The sequence below is a fragment of the Lathyrus oleraceus genome, chromosome 7 (genome assembly GCF_024323335.1).
Source record: "Lathyrus oleraceus cultivar Zhongwan6 chromosome 7, CAAS_Psat_ZW6_1.0, whole genome shotgun sequence".
Classification (NCBI taxonomy): Eukaryota; Viridiplantae; Streptophyta; class Magnoliopsida; order Fabales; family Fabaceae; genus Lathyrus; species Lathyrus oleraceus.
Genome location: NC_066585.1, coordinates 262,469,649 through 262,494,289, shown reverse-complemented (window position 1 = coordinate 262,494,289; position 24,641 = coordinate 262,469,649). Strand labels below are relative to the sequence as shown.

The window sequence follows — 24,641 nt, the reverse complement described above, 5'->3', positions numbered from 1 at the left end:
TGCACCAAACCATAGATTAGTAATGCTAGAACGTCTTCGAAAGCTTGGACATTCATGACTTTTAAGAATTCTCGGGCCTTATTCATCAGAAATTTGGCAAGTAAACCCTTAACTCCACTTCTTGTTACCCAATTAGCTTCAATATCGGACTTTGTCATGTGTAAAGCTGCAGCAACTTTTTCGGACTTCGGGACCTTTTCCAAACCACTGAAAGGTATTTGATCAAGAATAGGTATCCCAAGTAGCTTGGAAAATTCTTCTAATGTAGGTATCAACTGATAATCTGGGAATGTGAAGCAATGATGTTTAGGGTCGAAGAACTGGAATAAAACTCTCATCATATCTTCTTTGAAACCAGTGGTAACCAAATTGAGGAGAAAACCATGCTTCTGGATGAACTGAGCCTGATCAGGGAGTTCTGACACTAAATCCTTGAGTTGAGGAGAGATGACTGCAAAATTGATCCGGATGGTCTTCCTGGGAGCCATAGCCTTACAAAATAGAGCCAAGTTAAATCCCTAAGTCCTTGAAATGATTAGTGCAATGTCATGATGTTATGATGCTATGATGTTATGATGTTATGTAAATAACAAGCACACACAAGTCATACAACGGTCATCCCTAGGTTTTAAGGCTTGCATGAGCTCCATAGGTAAGTACCCTCCCCACTGAAGTTTGGTTGGTTCAACCTGTCCTAGTATAGTAACTGGGTTCTAGAAGGATCTCAAATCATTGACTTTCCTTTAAGTCCACTTCAGTGCAACACCAAGTGGTTGACCGAAGCTTCCCTAAAGTCCAATCTCAAAGAGTGTAGTATCGAGTCTCAACCAACCCCAGTCGGAACCGAAGTTAGTTATCTCACTACTTTCTAATGGCCAGGATGAGTCAATTAGGGTTCTAAAGGTCTGGTTAATGCTTTGATGACACCACGCGAATGCCAAATTTTTCCTCAACTAACATGAGGAACATCACGACATCCAAAGTGCCACATTAACCGTAGCCATCACTTTGACCATTCAAGTATACGCCGGATAGTCGCGATGATCTATTGCTACTTACCTAAGGTACACTAGATCCGGGTGTAGGATCTTTCACTCAAGAATACCCAAGCAATCCCTTAAAAGTAAATCAGACAATTTGAATATGTGATCTTGTTATTAAGGTAACCTCTCTTTAAGTTGTCCCCAGCAGAGTCGCCAGTTCTGTCATACGGTGAACTGACTTGGGGTGTTTTGCTTTTTATCGCAATGTCGCGGTTAGCAAGAGTCGCCACCGACTTTTCTTTTATCCAATAAGGAAAGGTGGAAAAGAACAGGAAAGACCTCAATAGATTTTGGGTTCGGGAGGTACATTATACAAAGGGAAGGTATTAGCACCCTTTGTATCCATGGTTATCCATGGGCTCTTAATGGCTGGATCACTTATCTTTTTGTCTGAAACAGTGTTGGTGAATTGCTAAAAAAAATGTTTGAAAGAGAGTTTAACTTTGTAATGATTCTCGTATGAATGTATACAAAGTATTTATCTCGTGTGATTTTGAAAATGGTTTAGAAAAGTATAACTCGGTAATGATTCTAGTATGAATGTATACCAAATGGTGATTTTCTAGGATTTGTAAAGTGTAAAGTGTGAGGGGTGGAAAATGTTTTAGGTTATGATCCAGTAATTGAGAGTTATACCTTCCTGAGGTCATTATGGGCCTTTCCTATCCTTATGAGGGTAAAACTGTCCTTACTATTGAGAAGTAAGTAATTTTAGCCTTTTGGATGTTTAAGGGTCATCGTAGGGTCATCGATAGGTCATTGAAGGCAACAGTTGTGAGGATACCTTAGCATTCGAAGGGACGATCATCATTTAACCGTAGGCTACACCGAAGGGTCATCGAGGGACGAAATCATATATTCGAAGGCAACATCCGAGGGACTATGATTTATTTTATGATGATTTAATCGAAGGGCCATTGCTAAGTGTATCCCCACATTCGCGGGACATGACCGTGGTACCGCAATATCGTAAGGCAAAAGAGAGATCCAAGATCACATATTTAGAGGCCATATTTTACAATCGATTAGGTGATTAGGATCCGCATTAAATTAATACATTAAGATCAATTAAGCCACTCAGGATGGATCTTTGCCATAAAATTAATACATTAAAATCGATTGAGTAATTTAGGGTGAATCTCCACAAGGGTATCCGACAAATAAAGTGGAATACCTAACAAGCAACCTTTTCCTGGGATATGTGAACCTTGACAAAACTCAACAAAACACGTCAGAATACCAAATCCAGGTGCAATCGAGGATTACACCACGAAACAAAGATCATAATAGTAAATAGGGTCTGGTAAACGATGCATGGATAGGATAAAACATGAGTGAAAAATCAGAATAGAAAAGCCAGCTACTGGCCCGTTCGCTCCTGCCTCGCTTAGCGAAGGCTTAGCGAATACTCGCTGCATGCTCGCTTAGCGATGTGCTAGCGAGCGGCTGCGGATTCTGGTTTTGATAACAGCATAACGTCAGCAAGCTTCACACCTTATAGCATCCATTACAGAGATTATGTGGTTAGACATTCAGATGTTCATGCATACTTAAATTCATATGTAAAACTTAAGATAGTTTCATAAATTCAATCCGAATGCCGTATGCAAATTAAGAACACAGTAGTATTTCATAAATTTAATCCGAATGCCGTATGCAAGTTAAGAACATAAAGTAGTAATAGCAAGGTAAACCTGTTTGCAATTGAGTTGCGACTTGGTATCGGATTGAGTTGGGCGGCGGTAGCTTCGAGGCGGGTGAGCGGCCTTCAGGGTTTCCGTCTTCCGAATTCTCTGGATCAGCAGGGTTTCTGTGCCAGGGTTTCCGTCCTTTTCCGTCCGTCTTGGTCTGTCCATTTTTGTGGCTGAGGTGCCTGGTATTTATAGTGATGGTGGTGACCTAATGGGCTCAGACTGAAGCCCGAAAATTATAAGTTCGCCAGCTTCGCTAGGCGAGCAGGTAGCGAAGGTTCGCTAGGCGAAGGATTTGCTCGCCTAGCGAGCATGCAATTTATGACCTAATGGGCTCAGAATGAAGCCCACCAATTTTGACATTCGGAGGCTTCGCTAGGCGAAGGAGTTGCTCGCCTAGCGAGCGGGCTAGTTTGGGCCTTTTCTAAATTGGGCCTGTTGTGAGCTGGGCGGTCGTTCCTTTAAGGTCAATGACTTGCAGAATAAGTTGGAGTGTCTTTAGAAATCTCTTGTAATATTAACGGGCAAATTTTGGGGTATGACACCAACATTGACCGGACGGGTTGCGAGGTGGCAAATGATTTTGACTGAATATGATATCCAGTATACTTCTCAGAAAGCAATCAAGGGGAGTGTATTGTCTGATTACCTCGCCCAGCAACCCATTGAGGATTATCAACCGATGAAGTTTGAGTTCCCTGATGAGGACATCATGTTTCTCAAATCGAAGGATTGTGAGGAACCAATCCCGGAGGAGGGGCCTGACCCTGAGTCCGAATGGATTTTGATGTTTGATGGGGCCGTTAACGTGAATGGTAGTGGTGTTGGTGTTGTTTTGGTTACGCCGAAAGGGTTCCACATTCCTTTTGCTTCCCGGCTAACATTTGAGTGCACCAATAACGTGGCTGAATACGAGGCTTGTATCTTGGGGATTGAAGAGGCGATTGATTTGAGGATCAAGAACCTTATTATATATGGAGATTCAGCTTTGGTTGTGAATCAGGTTAACGGAAAATGGTATACGCATCAATCTCATTTAGTTCCATACCGGGATTATACGAGGAGATTGTTGACGTTTTTCACCAAGGTGAAAATGCATCATGTGCCTAGAGAAGAGAACCCTTTGGCAGATGCTTTGGCTACTCTAGCTGCCTTGATTAAGGTGCAGTGGTGGAATCAGTTCCCAAGTGTTGAGGTGGGACGTCTGGATAGACCGGCTTATGTGTTTGCTGTTGACACAGCGCCTGACGATGAGAAGCCGTGGTATTACGATATCAAGCGCTATTTGGAAACCCAAGAGTATCCTGAGGGAGCATCCAAGAAGGACCGAAAGACTCTGCGGAGGTTGGCCATGGTGTTCTACTTGAATAAGGACGGGGTTTTGTACAAGAGAAATTTCGATTGGGTCTTGCTCAGATGTGTTGATGATAAAGAAGCAAGCCAATTGATGAAAGAGGTTCACGAGGGGTCGTTCGGTACCCATGCCAGTGGGAATGCAATGGTGAAGAAGCTGCTGAGGGCAGGTTATTATTGGATGACAATGGAGGCCCAATGTTTCAATTTTATGCGGAAGTGTCATAAATGCCAAATTTATGCTGACAAGGTGCACGTGCCTCCAAATCCGTTGAGCTTAATGTCATCTCCGTGGCCGTTCACTATGTGGGGCATCGATATGATTGGGAAGATTGAGCCTACGGCTTCGAATGGACATCGATTCATATTAGTGGCTATTGACTACTTCACCAAGTGGGTGGAAGCAGCCTCTTATGCGAATGTGACGAAGCAGGTCGTCGTCAGATTTCTGAAGAGAGATATTATTTGCAGATATGGGGTTCCCGAGAGAATCATTACTGATAATGGTTCTAATTTGAACAACAAGATGATGGCAGAACTGTGCCGGGAATTCAAGATCGAGCATCACAATTCTTCTCCTTATCGTCCAAAGATGAATGGGGCGGTTGAGGCAGCCAATAAGAATATTAAGAAGATTGTGCAGAAAATGGTCGTGACCTATAAAGATTGGCATGAGATGTTGCCATTTGCATTACATGGGTATCGAACTTCAGTACGTACGTCTACTGGGGCAACGCCTTTCTCTTTGGTATATGGGATGGAAGTTGTGCTACCGGTTGAGGTTCAAATTCCCTCTTTGAGAGTCCTGATGGACGTGAAACTGCAAGAGGCTGAATGGGTAAGAACTCGGTATGAAGAGTTGAGCCTGATTGAGGAAAAGAGGCTGGCAGCCATCTGTCACGGGCAGTTATACCAGCGGCGGGTGAAGCGTGCTTTCGACCGAAAGGTGCGACCTCGGGTGTATCACATAGGTGATTTGGTGCTGAAAAGGATCCGTCCTCCTCAAAACGATCGTAGGGGCAAGTGGACACCCAATTATGAAGGTCCATTCGTGGTCAAGAAGGTTTTCTCTGGTGGAGCCTTGTTGTTAACGACCATGGATGGCGAAGATTTTCCATCCCCTGTGAATGCGGACGCAGTTAAAAAATACTTCGTATAAGAGACCCGCTGGACGAAAAGAATAAAATAGTCCAGGCAAAAATGGGCATCCCGGCGAACCAAAAAACATGATGAAAAAGGTTCGGGCAAAAATTAGGGATAAAAAAGGAAAAAATGTACACCCGGCAAGTCGAAAACCTGAAAAGGCGGCTTGGGCAAAAAAGGGTATCCCGGTGGATTGAAAACCCGAAAGGGCGGTACAGGCAAAAGAGGGATTGAAACGAACAACTGCGTCTGGCATGATCGTTTGTGCTTTGGTTAAGACACATGGATAATCCCCGACAGGGATCGGTTGGAAGCGTCTTGTTCAGAAGGCAGAAGGTATGGAGAGTCTGAGGACATATGGGGTGTAACCGAGTTGGAACTCGATGCGATCACGGTTTCACATTGCCATTAGGATAGATTTTCCTTTTGTGCGCAATTACCTCTTTTCAGGAATTGCTTCCTTTGTATTGCTCAGTTTGAGCCACACCTTTTCAATCAATAAAATGCATATTCAGTCAAATAATTTTGTTTTTGTTTTCATAACCGCTTTGATTGCAAAAACATCCGTTTATTTTGATAAAGAATCTTTGCATTTTAAGACATACAGGTCCCTTCCAATGCATGTTTATAAGATCGAAAGCTTGAAATCATATTTGGAAGGTTGAGTGACTTAGGTGTTGAAATCTTGGCATACCTGGGGCACGTTTTTGTCTAACGATCTCTTTTGCAGGTACTGTTAGATGTTTTCACTCACTTGCAGGTTGTGATGTGAAGCCTTTGTGACAAAGGATCCCCGTGGAGTCCATCCAGGGACAAGAGGATTGAAAAACGACGAAAGACGTGCGGCGATCCTTGAGAATTAATCAAGAAGACTCTTCAAAGTCTGAGGACTGGAAAGTTTGTATAAATTCAAAGAGTTCGATCTCCATCGAGTACGGAGGAGGCGAGAATACAAGGTGATGAATCAGAAAAGTCCAGACGAGTCTGGGAGCTCTCAAAAGTGGAAAGCTGACATTGGATTTAGATGTTGAATACCAGGGTTCGACGAGTCGACGGGTGTTCCGCGCCAGAATTTCCTTGTTTCCCTAAGCAGAGTTGGGATTGTTACCTCCCTGGCGGATCCAAAGTCTGTGTCTTCCCTAGCAGGGTCGGGATGGTTATCTCCCCAGCAGGTTTCAGATCGATGTTTCCTCAGCAACCAGGCCCGAAGGTTGCTATTTCCCTAGCGGAGGTGTCCGTTGCTGGCTTTTTCCCCCAGCAAGTCAGAGACTGTTGTTTTCCCCGCAGAGTGCGGTGGTGGTTAGTTCCCCAGTGAAGTCCCCAAGCGGGTTGGGTGCAGAGGAGGTTATCCCTGGTAAGGGTGGCCTATTTCCCAGCAGCAGTGTTATTCCCCAGTAGGGTGGAGATTGGAGTGTTGTCGAGTTCCTCGGCAGAGTGCCTCGAGCTCCCCAGAAGAGTCCCTTGAGGGGGATACCTTTTATGCATGCATCATTTAAGAGATTATAGCATATTGCATAATAAATTGCGTAGCATTTCCATAATTATGGAGCATTGCGCTAAAAAATCATCATGCATCAGCATCGCAAGCATAAGCTAGTCTCAAGCCGTGGTTACCGTTTGAGATTTGGTTTCGCCAGTGGGTGAAGATGCTACTCGAGCCGTGGTTACCGTTTGAGAAGTGGTTTCGCTAGTTGGAAAATCAGCATCAGCATTGCAAGCATCAGTTACTCGAGCCGTGGTTACCGCTTGAGATTTGGTTTCGCCGGATGGTGAAGATGTTACTCTGAGGAGTTTAGCATCATGACGTTGGAGTAACAATGTTCCCCAGTAGTGCGATACTGGAGGAGATTTCTGTCGTGCGAGATAGAAGTTGGGAGATGTTACTCTGAGGAGTTTAGCATCATGACGTTGGAGTAACAATGTTCCCCAGTAGTGCGATATTGGAGGAAATTTTTCTGTCGGACGGAGATGGAAATAAAATCAAAGAACGTTACGCGATCAGCGCGAAAATACATTTCAATTGGAGAAAGGGAAATGTTGCGGCATTTTCTGGAGAACGGGGTTCAAATAGAGATTGGAGTTGAAGATTATATCCGGGATGAGGTCCTTAGGATTGTCTTCTGATCATGTGTCACCTTAGACTTTGGCTGAGGCCGATAGAAGTCGTTATGGGTGTCTTCTGAGGAAGAGATGCACATGTTACCTTCCTTTCGTGAAGGTGTACCCTCTGATATGTCGCCATCGGAGTGGTGTTTTGGTGTTATTTCCGACGTTGCCAGCGGAATTATCACAAGAAAGCGGAGAACGGGGTTCAAATGGAGAGAAGGAGATGCTGGGCATTTTCTGGAGAGCGGGGTCCAAATGGAGAAAGGGAGACACATGGTGTTTTCTGGAGAACGGGGTTCACAATGGCGATCGCAAGTTATCTTCAGGCAACTGGGGTTCAATTGGAGAACGGGGTTCATTGTTTGGCAAACAAGACTACTATGAAGATGTCGGGGTTCAAATGCGGTGATCGGGGATCATACGCGCGAAGATATTTGTTCGGGGTGCAAGAAAAGAAAAAAAAAAGATTATCAATCAGAAAGTTCCGGGGTTCAAGAAAAAGTAAAAGAAATAATAATAATCCCCAGCGGATGCGGCGTTCATGCCATGGTTATTCCTGTGTTACCATTTATTTTGGTATCCAGGTCAACGTTCCTTTTCGGTATTCAGGCCGACTTTTTCCGTACCAGACGGGTTCTTCTTTCAAGATTACTTCTTTGCCGATTCTGACAGGCATTGTTATTTATTTCCCATCAGAGTGCAAATTGTTCGTCTGTTCTTGATATTCAATCACTCTTCACCCTGATCATATGAAAGCCGAGGCTATTCATATCGACAGGTTCACAATGGATTGAATAGGGGCAGCTGTAACACCTCAAAATTTGCCCTCCTCTCTTGGGACTAGCTTAGCATATTGCATCTCATTTTGTAGGATATTAGGCATTACATCTTTGCATATCATGTGACAATGAGCAAGTCATCCTCCTAGGTCTTTCTCAGGAGATAGAGAGGTTGAGAGATTCAAGCCTGAGGGTCTTATAAATTGATCACTAATCATCTGAGGTGTGTGCTTCAATTGGGGTTCTTGGTTCCTCAAGGAGGTTGGGTATTATCTTGGTTGAAATAGTACATCATCATCATCATGGTTCATTATTTCTGATCATGTTCCTTGGGATTAGGGTTTTGACCTATGGCCAACCCTAATCAGTTGCATTCCTCTAGTCAGGGTTCTGCAAGGAGATGAGGTCTTTAATGAGATGGAGATCATCATGTGATTTTATTGAGATTGTATAAGCTATGGTTTCAAAGCATGAATCCCTCCAATTCCAGATCTGGTCTTCAAGAGGTCATGAATCGCATCTCATAATTTTGATTTTTCTTGCTATAGTATTGTAGATCTAAGTACACTGATGATGCTGAGCTTCGAATCATAAAAATCCATGCACTATTGAGTGAACTAGGTTGATTTAAAGTTTTGTGTGTGAATGTTCATGTGCTCGATTCTCTCTTAATATGTGGAATTAGGTTTAGTTGTTTATGGATTTGTGATGTATGTTGAAGGATCTTCACATTGATATATTCAATTTCAAATTCTGGAACAAAAGTTCTTGATGTTCTTGAGATGCTATTGTTCATGCATGAATGCGATGAAGAAGATGATGATTTGGCTTTAGGCAACGATTTTGATTCTTTAGGCAACGCTTCTCTGTGTTTGCATGTGTTTTCTTAGGGCTAGCTTCTGATTGGTCGGTGCCTTGCCATGCTTGCGTTTTGATTGGACCAGATCGTTTGACCGCGCTTTGACTTGCCACATAGATTTAATGAAACGTTGAGTTTCATTCAGCGCGCCAGTCACATTTGAATTTGCCTTGTGTTCGATTCCGGCCGGGGCATGTCTTTCAAATATTTCATTATATTTTCCACTTTCCCTCCTTTGCCGTGTATATGCTTCACTTATGGTTTTTTTTAATTTTTCATCATCTTACAAAATTCACAACAAATTGAAAACTCATCCAAAAATTATGAGATTTTTTGCATTGTGATCCTGATTTTGTCTACTATTTTTTGAGCATTAAATCAAAAATTGTGCATGGCTGAATATGTTTTGGTGCTAGGATACTTGAACATGTGTGCATTCTTGACCTTGCCTTGCCATATCATTTGTGAAATGCTGGTTTTTGATCCAATGCCTATGAAATTTTGCATGCTATAACTAGACTCATTGCTTGACATTTTGGTGTTGATTTGGTATTTTTATCATTTATCATTGCTGTTTTATGATCATGCTAAGGTAGGTGTGACAATTTGTGTCACACCTTGTGATGTTCAACTTGATTGATGAGTTTGCCATGTCAAATGATATCTAATTGCCTTGATTCTTTGTATGATGCATGATATAGATGTTGTGATTGCTCATGATTTTTGTTAGAATTTTTGGGATCATTTCTGATTTAATTGAGATTTTTCCTTCTGGATGGTCACATTTGAGCTTTTAAATAGCCTTGAACTTCATTTGATTGTGAAATGCTTGTGTATTATCCAATGCTTGGGAAATTTTGCACACTATTTCTAGACATGTTGAGTGTTGTTTTGGCTTTGGTTTGAGGTTTTTACCATAATCCATCTCTGTTTTATTCCTATGCTAATTTGGTGTGACAATTTGTGTCACACATGAGCTTGTTGTGCTTGCCTTGACTTATGCTATGTGATTACCATGCCTAATGATGTCCAATGCCTCTAAATTTTTGTGTGATGATCATGTTGTATGTCCTGTTTACTCATGAATTTTGCCCAGTTTATTTGAATCATTTTTGATTTAATGTGAATTTATTTCTTCTGATGTCACAATGTGGTCACAATTTGCATACCTTGCCATGTTTGGTTCATGAAATGCTTTTGGTTAATGATATTGATATGGGACCTTTTGGAATGTGTTCTTGATTGATTGAAGTTGATTCATGTTAAATTTCATGTTCTGTTTTGAATGTTTGACCCTCTTTTGACCCTAGGCTTGGACCTAGTGGTTTGGACTTACTGTTTGGATTGTGGATTTCAGGTTAAGAAGCACATTGCCATGATTGGAGTGGCTCACTCATTTGAGTTGATTAGTTGATTGATGTTGGCTAACCATATGTTGTTTTGTAGGTTGATGCCAAGTTATTTGTGTTGTGCCATTGGCTTGTGGCTTGCACATTGTTGCCTAATGCCTTATCTGTCTGATTGTGTGATTGACTGTTGTTTGGTTGTCTGAGTATTGTACTGATTTGTCTGATGTTTCCACAGGTAATTAAGTTGCTTTAAGTTCATTGTGAACTTTGCTTTGCTTGGTTGCTTAACCATTGAGGTATAATTCCTCTGACTGCATGTAGTCTGGAAGACCTGTCCTGTTATGTGGGCAGGCACCTGTCTGAAGCCCTCCTTAAGAGGCAATGCTTGTGAATGTTTACTTTTGTGCCAAGCAGGTAAAGACCTCTTAAGAGGCAATTGGCAGATAAAAGAGATGTGTAATCCATCTCCTACTACTCAGTGTGTCATCCACTTTGCTCACACCTTGTGTTGATGCATTGTGGATATTAACCCAAGATCTTTGTTGTGTCAGTCCTCTGTGGAGAAGAGTTCCTACTTTCTGAACTCCCACACTTTCATTTGAGTCAAGCTCTCCCAGGACAGGGATAAGAGCTGTGAGGTCTTATCCTCACTTCCCATTTCATCTGCTTCACCCTAACTCTCAATGTTAGGGTTAAGAGCTAACTACACCCGATTCCAGTTGGCTTGTGTTTCACAACCTAACCTTGTATGAGCCCAATTGTGTGCATATAGTGTGTGTGCTTGCTTTTTGTGCTTGTATGTATTTGCCTGTGCAATTTAGGATAGCTTGCTCCCTGTGCAAGTTTGATAGAAACCTTAACCTAAGACCATGGTGGATTTACATGATAACTATTAGGCTCGAGTCAGGCTCCCTTCTAGTTTGTCATTTCCCTGTCTCTGGTTAGGTTAGAAGTTCTTTCCCTGTTAAGGGGAACTACGTTGCCCTGATCCTCATACCAGATGAGGTACGTAGGCAGGAGATCGTGCAAGATCTCTCCGGGCACCCTTTTCCTTTTTTGTGTGTGTTTGCTTGACGGCTAGCAGGCTCGAGTACCTGACTCCCTGTTAGCTTGTTTGTTCAACTTCTTTGTTGCTTTTGACGACTCAGCGTCCGGTTAACCTCTTGTTTCTTGGAGTCTGACGTAAGTCCAGCGATTGGCAGTCGGTTTCCTGTGTGTGGTTTGTTTGTGTGGAGTCTGACGTAAGTCCAGCGATTGGCAGTCGGTTTCCTGAGTGTGTTTGTTGGTTCGGAGTCTGATGTAAGTCCAGCAATTGGCATTCGGTTTCCATGTTTGCCTGTTTGTGTGGAGTCTGACGTAAGCCCAGCGATTGGCAGTTGGTTTCTCGTGTGTATGTTTTGTTTCGGCGTGCGTTAGCCGAACTACGGTAGCTCTGATTCTCATTCCATATGAGATACGTAAGCATAGGATGCGATATCCTAGCGAGCCCGTTCCCTTTTTCCTCCATCTCTGTCTTATTCCGGTGTGTGTGTGCATTCTTTGAGCAGTGTTTAGCAACCTTTCTTCTATCCTTTTGAGCGTGGATCCCGTCGAGTACGACGGATGCGTAGGGGTGCTAATACCTTCCCTTCGCATAACCGACTCCCGATCCCATCTCTCTTTGGTCGCGAGACCATGTCTTTTCCAGGTTTACTTCGAGCGTTTCCTTTCCCTCTTTGGGATAAATAACGCACGGTGGCGGCTCTGTTTGTTTTGTTTTTCCCGCCGGTTGTTTTTCGCGGATGCGACAGCGGCAACGTATTCCGCTTCGGCGGTTGACAAAACAACTGAAACTTGTTTCTTGCTATGCCAACTGACCAAAGAATTTTAAAATAGGTGACAAGTGCCACTGGTGCTTTTCCTATCCGATTTGCAGCCGGCAAAATCGAAATCAGAGAAACCTACCAATGAGCAATCATTACCTTTGGAATACCATAGCCCATACTTCGGAGTACCGGATAGGTATTGAAGTATTCGTTTGACGGCTTTTAGATGGGATTCCTTGGGACATGATTGATATCTTGCGCACATGCACACGCTAAACATAATGTCGGGACGAGAAGCAGTGAGATAGAGAAGTGATCCAATCATACCTCTATACCGTTTTACCTCTACGTCCTTACCGTTTTCATCTTTATCCAAGTTTGTACATGTTGGCATGGGGGTGTCAATGGCCTTGGCTTTTGCCATGTCAAATCTCTTGATAAGGTCCAAACAGTACTTTGTTTGACTCACGAATGTTCCTTCTTTGAGTTGTTTAATTTGCAGACCGAGAAAGTACGTGAGCTCCCCCATCATACTCATCTCGAATTCACCCTGCATAAGATCCGAGAACTCTCTCACAAGATTCATGTTAGTAGACCCAAATATAATATCGTCTACATAAATTTGCACTAATATCAAGTGCTTTCCTTGACGTTTAATGAAGAGAGTTGTGTCAACCTTTCCTCTTGAGTAACCTTGATCGAGTAAAAATTTGCTTAGTCGCTCATACCAAGCTCTAGGAGCTTGTTTGAGACCATATAAAGCCCTTTTTAGTTTATAAACATGATCAGGATACTCATGAGATTCAAAACCCAGAGGTTGTGCGACGTAGACCTCTTCATTTATGTGACCGTTAAGGAACACACTCTTAACATCCATTTGGAATAGTTTAAAGTCTTTCGCACAAGCGAAGGCAAGGAGAAGGCGTATAGCCTCGAGTCGGGCAACCGGCGCATAAGTTTCCTCATAGTCGATGCCTTCCTCTTGGTTATACCCTTGCGCGAATAAACGCGCCTTGTTACGGGTTATTACCCCGTTTTCGTCCAGCTTGTTCCTAAACACCCATCGGGTGCCGATTACTCGATGATCTCGCGGAGGATGGACAAGGTCCCAAACCTCATTTCTAGTGAACTGATTTAGTTCCTCCTGCATTGACAAAAACCAGTGTTCATCGAGTAGGGCTTCTTTAGGGTTTTTAGGTTCCATTTGCGAAACGAAAGCGAAGTGATAACAGAAATTACTTAGCTTCGATCGAGTTGTAACACCCTTTGAGATATCTCCGAGAATGTTGTCGATTGGATGGTTTTTGGGAGACTTCCAAGCTTGAGGGAGATCATCGTTTGAAGGCGGATGAGCTACCTTGGTTTCCTCATGGTGTACATCTTTATCCTCCTCAACTTTGACTTTGTCGGGTTGATCAATCCCCGGCTCGCCACCTTTGAGTATGTCTTCTGTAGATGTACCTGCACCATGAACAACACTACCCTTTCCGACGTTTCTTGGATAGGATTCATCAAAAGTGACATGTACAGACTCTTCCACAGCAAGTAATCGTTTATTATATATTCTATATGCTTTACTAGATTGAGAGTATCCGAGGAAGATACCTTCGTCGGCCTTGGAATCGAATTTGCCCAAGTTTTCCTTTCCATTATTTAATACAAAACATTTGCAGCCGAAAACATGTAAGTGAGAAACATTTGGCTTTCGCCCTTTTAAAAGCTCATACGGTGTTTTATTTAGAATGGGGCGAATGAGCACCCTATTCAAAACATAATAAGCCGTACTAATGGCGTCGGCCCAAAAATATTTCGGTAAACCACTTTCGTTAATCATTGTTCTTCCCAATTCTTCCAAAATTCGATTTTTACGCTCCACAACCCCATTTTGTTGAGGAGTACATGGAGCGGAGAAGTTATGATCGATACCATGGTTACCGCAATATTCTTCAAATAAATGGTTTTCGAACTCACCCCCATGGTCGCTTCTAATTGCAACAATGTTTGTATTTAATTTATTTTGGGAAAGCTTAGCAAATCTTTCAAAGGCGGCGAACGTATCGCTCTTGCTTACTAAAAAGATAGTCCAACAGAATCTAGAAAAATCGTCCACTATTACGAAACCGTAATAATTTCCTCCTAGACTTTTAATCCTAGACGGCCCAAATAAGTCCATATGAAGAAGTTCGAGAGGTCTCGTTGTTGAAACGATATTTTTGGATTTAAATGAGATCCTCGTTTGCTTCCCTTTTTGACAAGCATCACAGAGGTGATCCTTGGTGAACTTGATTTTGGGGAGACCTAGGACTAGATCTTTTGAGACTACTTTATTTAGTAAGTCAAAGTTAACATGTGCTAAACGCCTATGCCATAACCATGAATCTTCACTCATTGTTACAAGGCATTTGTCACTTGTTAACGATACTTCATTCAAGTCTAACATATAGACATTATTCACACGCAGGCCATTAAACATACTCTTCTTATCATCATTATGTACAATTTTGCAACAATCTTTTGAAAACGATACATTGTATCCTTTGTCACATAATTGACTGATGCTAAGTAGATTGTGTTTAAGACCTTCGACAAGCAATACATAAAAAATAGTAGTGGAAGAAGGATTACCTACACTACCTTTACCAAGTATTGCTCCACGGTTGTTGTCACCATAGGTTACATATCTTTTCTTCTTAGCCACGAAGTCAATGAAGAGTGATATGTCTCCTGACATGTGCCTTGAGCATCCACTGTCGAGAACCCATCTTCTCTCAGTAGTCTCGAGGCATTGTACCTATGGAAATGCAATTAACACGAGAAGGTACCCAATGACTGTTTCTTTTTGTTCTTTTGATGAGCAGAGAGACATAGGGTTGCATTTTCATCTTCATCACTAGAACTTTCATCATTGGAGGAGTCGCTATCGCTTTCCCAAGCTATGTATGCTCTCCTTGGCTTTGATGATTTCTTGTGTGATTTGTATGATTCCTTTTCCTTTGTCTTTTTGTTCATCGGACAGTCCGGTTTGTAATGACCGGGCTTTCCACAAGTATAGCACGACCCTCTAGTCATTTTGCCTTTTGAGTCATCATTTTTAGAGTACCTAGATTGTTTCCGGAAGTTTACCAAGTTCTTCTCGGAGTGTTGGATGCCGTTCTTTCTCACGTAGCGATTGTAACGTTTGACGAACAACCCCATATCTTCGCTCTTGTCCTCTTCTTCTTCGTCGCTCGAGGAATAATCACTTTGCTCTTTTGCTTGAGACTTTGAGGAGGAAGTCTTTAGAGCTATTGATTTCTTTTCACTCACCTTTGCTTTGTCCTTCTTTTCTTTCTTTTCGTGTTGTTCTAGGCTCAAGAGTACTTGTTCGTGCTCTTGTAGTTTGCCAAATAATGTTGTCAAGTCTAATAAGGTAAGATCATTTGCTTCTTTGATGGCGGTCACTTTGGGCTGCCATTCCCTGTTAAGACATCTCAAGATCTTATTAGTAGCAACATAATTGGAAATATGCCTACCTAATGAATGCAATCGATTGATAAGATGAGTAAATCTCTTTTGCATGTCAGCAATGGTTTTCCCTTGCTCCATGAAAAAGAGATCAAACTCTTGTGTTAGTGTGTTGATTCTTGCCAACTTAACATCGTTCGTCCCCTCATGGGAAATTTGTAGTGAATCCCACATGGCCTTAGCAGTAGGACAATGGGATACACGATAGTATTCATCTACACCTAATGAGGAGATTAGGATATTTTTGGCTTTCCAATCATAATTGTATTTCTTTTCATCATCATCGGTCCATTGTGCTTCGGGCTTAGGCACTAATTCATTATTCTCATTGGTCATGGTTATTTCAATTGGACCATTGAGAATAACGTTACATATTTTTCTATCTATGGAATTTATGTGCACCCGCATACAGTCTTTCCAATAACTATAATTTTCACCATTGAAAACGGGAGCTCTATTATAAGCCCCTTTAGGTTCGTTAGCCATTTTCTATTGAAGCACGGAGTGAACCGGAGCTCCTGATACCACTTGTTAGACTATGGCACGGATCTAGAAGGGGGGGTTGAATAGATCCCAATTAAAAAAAAAAACTAAGTCGGCGCTACCAATTAAAAATTGGTTTTGAAAAATTGTTTTAAGTGCGGAAGCGGCCAAGGAAAATATAGTCTAGAACGAACTGTTATTGGAAAACCGGATATGCGTCAAGCCTATGGATTAGTGACAATGTGGAATAAGAATCACTACACTAGTCACACAATCAATGATTTATTTCACTTACTTGGATTCCTAGTTCCAATGATTCAAAGATCAAATTAAACTAGATACACAATTAAGATAATTTTGGTTTAGGCAAATTATCAAACACTTGGTGTGTAGAAACACTCCAAGTGATATTTATGTTGAGTAAGTGATTCCAATTTATCTAGTACAATATCCTATTGTACTTTGGATTCAAAAACAGAGTTTTAATCTCTTACTCAATTAATATCAAGGTTTGCCAAAAGTGCTTATACTAAAATCACTTAATTTTTAAGCTGAAAATAATTATGCAGAAAATTAAAGAAGACAAATATTTGATGAGGCGGTTCCCCCGCCGTCCTCGCTTCGGGGTACGTCTGCCCTCAATTCTAAAACTAGAATTGAGATGATTTAATAGATATCACCTGTTGAATTTTAACCGTTTATACAAGGATTGCAAAGCAAATATACAACTGAACTCTCAAGACGTTGAATGTTGCTTCCACTCCTTGTTCCTTGATTCAAGATGAATCAAGCCCTTCGATTGTTGTTGATAGACCTCCGATTCCAGCCCCTTTGTTGAATAACCCTCAGTTCTTCAAACCCTCGGCCCGGCTGATCTCAACCACAACAAATCGAACCCGAATTCTTCCCTTCACTATCACTGAATCCGCTACTAGACTGATGAAGACTTCCTCTTCTCAATCACCTTCGCTCAGCTGAAAATTGATGAAGAAATTCGTCCAAAAACCCCCAAACACAAACCAATCTTGGAGGATAAAACCCTAACGGTTTTATTCAAGAAAAAACCTGTCACAAGCTTCAACCCGAACCGGATTCCCCAATCTCGGCTTCGAACCTTATCACCTTTAACCAATCACAAAGCACTTCAAAAATGGTTGTGTATAGTTGATGTGTTGTGAGATGTTGAAGATGAAGATGATGAATCTTGGACACCTATTTCACTTTTCTTGTTTCTTTGAACACTTGAAATCAATTTGACAAATGTTGGTTGATACAAGTAGTTAACTGCTATATATAGTAACCAACTTACCAACCAAAATTAACAGCTTTTCAAACAGAGTGGAAAGTCTTCAAAAACAGAATTTGCGCACGAGCGGTCGACCATAGCAGGTCTATGCGTCGATGCATGGCCTGCAATTTTGGACAGACTGAAAAAATGCTTCAGTATGCGTCGACCATAGGTCGGCGTGCGCTGACCCATGGGAAAATGAAAGTTTCATGCGCCGACCCTGTGGTCGACTCAAGTCTTCCATGCGCTGACCCGTGGCCAACTGCACTATGCCATGCGCCGACCTGTGGTCGACTCAAGGCATCATGCGCTGACCAATCACCAATTGGTCTATGTTATGCGCTGACCCGTGGTTCATGCGCTGACCCTTGTGGTCGACTCAAACCCTGCAAATTTGCAAAAATTCATATTTTTTTGATTTTCATGCATTGTGTCATGATCACATTTTATCCACATATGTTGTATGAAATATATCAGTTTTAGATGAGCATAGAAAAGGATATGTTGCATTTGTTTTGTAGAAGTGGAATCGACAATGCCGATTCATCCATGGTGGTCATTTGTCATCATCGAAACCTATGATTGTATGTTGTATGACAATTTGCCTTTACATTATTTCCATGTCTTGCTGCATAAACCAACCAGCCCTTGCATTTCCTCATTTGGCCATTTGCTTTATTTACTTTTGTTGTCAACTCACTTAAGTTTTGCCACAACTGGATTTCCTAATACCACCTCACTTTTTGAACTTTTTGCTCATGAATCCAAGTCATATTTCAGCCCATTACACACTTCAAACCCTACATATTTAAGAGCTTCTAAACCCTAGCTTGAAGGGTGGTGGCTGCAGAACTTTAGGGCAAGACAAGCTTGGTTTTCATTTCATGTTGCATTCCTCTTCTATTTCACAAACATTGAAGCACCATTGAAGAGCATCTCATTTCCTTCCATTCCTACACTATCAAGAGGCAGTGGACTTACTTCCACTAGGTAAGTTTGCTACTCTCTTCCATGGCCTTGCTCATTTCATGCTCTTTCATACTTGTTCATCACTTGTGCTCACCATGCTTACTTTATTATACCATGCTTGCATCATGTTTTGTTCCATGTAAACATTATGCTATGTTCATTTATGAAGCCCTCACCATGAAGTATTGCTTTAAGTTGGAGTTTTGTGACATCGAATTTTTGTTGTATCCATGTTCATGAAATAAAACACCATTGTGCTCTACTCACTTAGTACTAGAAGTTTGCTTTTTACATCTTGCCATTTCGTGAACCATAGCATGAGTTATGTCGTGTGGAAGTTCGGGAGGATGACCTGCGTTTTCACGCGTCCCAGCCTGCATGTTACTGCTCTGTTTACGTTGCATGGAGGGATGAGATGTGTGGCTTCATGACGGCCGTTCGATCCCACGCGTCCCCTTTAATCCTGACCGTCCAACATATTTTTTGTCTCTAGTAACTTAAAGCTTCACATGACCAATTGAGTTGTTGTTACATAAAATTATTTAAATGAACTTTTTTTTAATTCATGTCACATGCTGGTAATTTCGTGAGCTGGGCCTTGGTGTCACACTGCTGTTCCCACCCCCTGCGCTGGCCCACTCACATTCTCTTCATTCATTTTATTTTCTTTTGTTAATTATTACTTTTATTTTCTATTTTGTTTTTTATTAATAAAAATATTTCTTTTATTCATAAAAATACCAAAAAATATTTTTTACTTTCCTTAATGTCTTATTTAATTTATTTAATTTATTTAATTTTTATTTTCATATTTTATTTAATGTTAATATTTTATTTTAATTATTTGTTTCAAATGGTCCATATTAACGCACATTTTTTCATTTATTTTATTTTCATGACTTAGATTTATTTTTAGGTTTTGATTTTTGGGATGAGGGTTGACCAATGTCTCATGGTCAACCTGACATTTTGTTGGAATTTTATTTCCCATTTTTAATTTATTCTTGATTTATTTCTAACCTAGTCTTGTTGTTTGACTTTTGGTTTGACCTTTGCTTTGATTCAATTAATTTAATAACCAATTTTCATTATTTTTGAAATCCTTTTTGGGGATGATGATGTCCTGACCCCACCTCATTTAATTTATTTTTTCATAATTTATTGGATTAATTTACTATTTATTTGATAATTTTTAAGTTGACTTGACTTTTCAGTTGACTTTTCTATGATTGATGTTTGACTTAGGGATTGCTTAAGGAAATTGAAGAGATCTTTTGATCCTCCCTTGTTCATCTCATATGCCACATATTAGAGGCCTTTAATATCAATTTTATTTGATCCTTGCATCATTTCCCAATTAAATTATTTATTGATTCTTTGTGTGCATAGTTTCACTTGTTTGATTCATCTGATAATTTTTATACTTGTTTCTTTCATCGATGCTTCTATTGTTTGATTGTTTAACATGTTTATACTTATCATACATTGTCTAATGCTCATTCATTTCATTCTTAGATTATTTGATTTGATCATATACTTGTTTATATATCTTATTGTTCGATTAATTGTGGCCTACTTGTATGGTGTATGAGGCATATATTATTATTGCTTGATTACCATGAACATCCCCATTCATAACAAATGTATCCCTCTCCCTTGAATTTTATAATGTTTATTTCTTTCATTCTTTATTCACCTGTTAATACAAGAACTAAAACCAACATCCGATAACCATTTCATAATAAGATCAAAACCTCGATCCAACGTCGAGTAATCATTTTCCAAACTTAACATAACCAACACGTATTCATCCATTCTTTTGTAAGTCGATTGCTTCATGCATCGCCATTTCTCTTGTATGTAGATTGCTTCATGCATCACCATCTACCACCTGTAAGTCGATTGCTTCATGCATCGCCATCTACCCTTTATCCCTGGTTCCTCTCCTTGCTCCATTCGTCGATTCTTGTTTTGTTTATGTAGCACCCATTAGGTAGAACCCTTTGTATGATAACATAGATAGAATTCCCATATTCTTTTGTATGATAACATAGGTAGAATTCCCTCATTCTTTGCCTGCTAACATTAGGTAGATATTCCCATTTGTAAATCCTAACACTTAAGTACATATTGCATGACAACTCTAGGGCAGAGCTTCCCCATTCTTTTAGACCTTCCGTGCGTCTCCGATCCTGTGGCATGTAGTCCGTTCTATTGCAAAGAGGTAACTGCCTAAGACTCGACTCAGCGAGCTGCGACACCTACTGCTAGGACGTGAACACATTCTCCTTTGACACAACTGGTGTCCTCCTTTGTAAGTCCATGTTCAGATGGCAATCCCTATATAGCTGAACTACGTTTTGCTCTGATTCTCATTCCAGATGAGATACGTAGGCATAAGACGCGACGTCTTAGCGAGCACACATCTCTTTCACCCATAGGTAGCCAAGCTACGAAGACTCTGATTCTCATATTCAGATGAGATACGTATGTAGTGGATGCGACATCCGTGCGAGTCATTTCTTTTGACCCTCTTTTAGTAAATAGTACATTAGATAAACGCACACCCTTTAGACAAGAACAACAAGAGTGGATCCCGTAGAGTACTACGAATGCGTAGGGGTGTTAATACCCTCCTTTGGGATAAATAACGCACGGTGGCGACTCTTCTGTCATTTCTTTCTCGCCGGTTGTTTTTTCGCACTCTATATTTTTTAGGCTGCGACACTCATCACCTAGATTATGTGTACCCCTTCTAGAAATCTCTTTAAGATTTGAAGCAAGCACCTCATGCCTGGTACCAGTGTTTCTCTAACTATGTCTCCGCCATTGGTTGTCAGCACAACACCTCATATCACTCTTTCTTCATTTGCCTGTGTGACTCTGACATGACTTATATCTTAATTTATGTTGATGACGTCATCCTTATCAGTTCCTCTCGTGACCTACACAAATCTATCATGGCGCTTCTTGCCTTCGAGTTTTTTATGAAGGATCTGGGACCACTGAGATATTTTCTGGGTATTGCAGTGACCAGACATGCAAATGGTCTTTTTCTTAGTCAGAATACCTACGCCGACGACATTATTGCTCAAGCTGGCATGGGCTCGTGCAAACCTTTTGCTACTCTGATTGATACCAAGCAAAAGCTCAGTATGTTAGCCGAAACCCCATATGACGATCCTACATTATATCAGAGTCTTGTCGTTGTTTTGCAGTATCTCACATTTACACATCCTGACATCTCTTATGTTGTTCAGCGGGTGTGTCTTCACATGCATGCTCCTTGCACCGAGCACACGATTGCGTTGAAACGCAACCTGCATTATGTTTAGGGCACCTTACTGTATGATTTGCATCTTTGTCCTTCTCTCAGCGAGAAGCTTGTTTCCTACACAAATGCTGATTGGAGTGGATGTCCCGACACCCGTCGATCTATTTCTAGTTATTATGATTTTTTTTTGTGACAACCTAATTTCATGATCTTCCAAAAGACAACTCACACTTTCTCATTCCAATGTCGAGGATGAGTACCTGGGCGTTGCTAATGTGGTTTCAGAATCATGTTGACTCCACAAACTTCTCTTAGAGCTTCATTTTCCCCTTTCGTGGGCTACTTTGGTGTACTGTGACAATCTTAGTGCTATCTATCTATCCGACAATCTTGTCCATCATCAGTGTACTAAACACATTGAGATGAACATTCACTTTGTTCGGAAGAAGGTCGATTATGGTCAAGTCCGCGTCCTTCATATTTCCCTGCACCACATTGTTGATATCTTTACCAAATTTCTTCCCAAAATTCTCTTTGATGATTTCTGAATTAGTCTAAGTGTCTGTGAACCTCCTGTTGTGACTACTAAGGGGTGATAGAATCTATTCTTATTTTATCTTAATCTATATTTATTTATAATTATGATTTACATGTAATTATGTCAAATCAAGTTATCTCTCATGTACTATTATTCTCTTGACGAGTAATGAAAAATCACTTAAAAAATCAATTATAGTACTATGTATATGAAATTGGTGCTATTTTGTATGATCGTAAAACTCCACTACAATAAATGACAAATTTTAGGATAAATTTTATCATGAGAGAGGTCAAATTTAAACGTGACCGGTTTCTCTCTTGAGTACAGACCATTGAAAGCATGCAGATTATTTAAAACTAAAATAAGAAGACGTAACGCAACAACCGAGGGATGAGAGGAAAGTATTCGTTTAATAAGAAGCAATTTGTGGGTTGGTGAGGTTAGCAAGTAAACCAACTACTACTCCTTGTAACATGCATTCTCTTCCTTGGAGCATGTCAAACTTGGTGTGCCTCCTACATTAATTTAAAAAATATGGAATCGCATTCTGTGCACTTGCTTTATTGACTCTCGTCCAATTTAACTAATAAAAACCCAACTTTGGAATAAGAAAACATCAATCTATTGTGTACTAATCAGAAAGATACATAGAAGAAGGATGAATAGTAGTGAAAATGGAAAGCTGGTGTGTGTCACTGGTGCATCTGGCTATATTGCTTCATGGCTGGTTAAGTTTCTTCTCCAACGTGGTTACACTGTTAGAGCCACTGTTCGTAATATCGATAATCCAAATAAGGTTGATCACTTGCTTAAACTCGATGGTGCAAAGGAAAGATTGCAACTCTTTAAGGCAGATCTATTAGAAGAAGGTTCCTTTGATTCTGCTATTCAAGGTTGTCATGGTGTCTTTCACACTGCTTCACCGGTTCATTTCGTTGTCGACGACCCTCAGACACAGTTAATTGATCCTGCTGTGAAGGGAACTCTTAATGTTTTGAAGTCATGTGCAAAATCGGCATCAGTTAAACGAGTTGTTTTAACTTCTTCCATTGCCACGGCTTTATACAACGGCACGCCTCGAACACCAGAAGTTATAGTTGATGAGACATGGTTTTCAAATCCAGAATTCTTATTGGAAAATAAGGTATATATAGAACTATATCATGTGCCTCTTTTCCAATTACTAGGTAATTATTGAGCAATAATTAATATTGATGTAATTGTACTTGTTATTGTTTTGATAACTGTATTTCAGATGTGGTATCAATTTGCAAAGACTTCAGCAGAGGAAGCTGCAAACAAATTTCTAACGGAAAACAATATTGACTATGTTGTTATGAATCCAGCTGTGGCGATAGGGCCTCTCTTGCAACCTGAGCTTAACGATAGTTCCACTTTAATTCTTGACTTGATAAATGGTACTTTCTATTTGCTGGTGAAGTTTTTTTACAAATTGTATCTGTGTTTATGTTACGAATGCACGCAAACATGGCTAATATTGCATTCAATTGTGTTATGCAGGATCAGAAACATTTATGAATGCTGCTTTTGGATGGATCAATGTGAAGGATGTTGCAAACGCGCATATTCAAGCATATGAGGATTCTTCTGCTAGTGGAAGATATTGTTTGGTTGAAAGAGTGATACATTTTTATGAACTTACTAAGATTTTACTTGATATGTATCCAACATTGCAAATTCCAAACAAGTAAGTTTTATTATTCAATTCAATACTATGATATATATATATATATAAAAAATGTTTTTTCTTCTAATTTTTCAACACATATTTTAACTTTGTAAATAAACTGTGTTATCAGGTGTGCAGATGATAAGCCTTTGATGCAAACATTTCAAGTTTCAAAAGAAAAGGCAAAGATATTGGGAGTTGAATTCATTCCCTTAGAAGTCAGCCTCAGAGAGATAGTAGAAAGTTTAAGAGAGAAAAAATTTATTCACTTCTAATTTATGATATTTCATTTTGTTTTGTATTAAAAAACTCTGCTGCATAAAGATGAGTTATTTCTTAATGTAAAATAAGGTTTGTACTGGATCATACTAAGCCAGTTCAAATTTGATTTTTAAACCTTACTTTGATTTTCAATTACAATTCCTAGTGCTATTATAATCACATTATGTAATCGGTTTTTTTTATGTATTTGTTTTTTTTTCATTGTTATCTTTTAAATAGCAAATTATTAATAGTTATTACTAGTATTTTTTTTTCTCATGTCAAATTTTGAATCATAAACCTCTGACTGCTTTAACTGTTGTTGAACACCCGGTGCTATTTTTGAAATATTATTAACTTGGAAATGTAAATTCGTATCATTATTCCTATCTTTATGTTGTTTATTACTTTTCAGATTACTTGCTCCTCCCAACGTCTCTATTCTTATAATAATTAATATTGATGTAATTGTACTTGTTATGATAACTCAATTTTAGTTCCTA

At 40.2% G+C, this 24,641-nt stretch overlaps 1 protein-coding gene across 1 annotated transcript; it reads left to right on the top strand.

Moving 5' to 3' along the window:
• Positions 1-22,628: 22,628 nt before the first annotated feature.
• Positions 22,629-24,395, top strand: LOC127100754 (phenylacetaldehyde reductase). The gene is made up of 4 exons (XM_051038024.1): positions 22,629-23,331; positions 23,443-23,605; positions 23,709-23,895; positions 24,008-24,395. The coding sequence occupies exons 1-4, from the start codon at positions 22,846-22,848 to the stop codon at positions 24,150-24,152; spliced, it is 981 nt and encodes a 326-aa protein (XP_050893981.1). The 5' UTR covers positions 22,629-22,845; the 3' UTR covers positions 24,153-24,395.
• Positions 24,396-24,641: the final 246 nt, after the last annotated feature.

Excerpts from the sequence above, each read along its gene's own strand:
- LOC127100754 (XM_051038024.1), top strand. The coding sequence starts at position 22,846 with ATGAATAGTAGTGAAAATGGAAAGCTGGTGTGTGTCACTGGTGCATCT. Across the intron at positions 23,606-23,708 it reads AATTCTTGACTTGATAAATG|GATCAGAAACATTTATGAAT; the intron begins GTACTTTCTATT and ends TGTGTTATGCAG. Across the intron at positions 23,896-24,007 it reads ACATTGCAAATTCCAAACAA|GTGTGCAGATGATAAGCCTT; the intron begins GTAAGTTTTATT and ends CTGTGTTATCAG.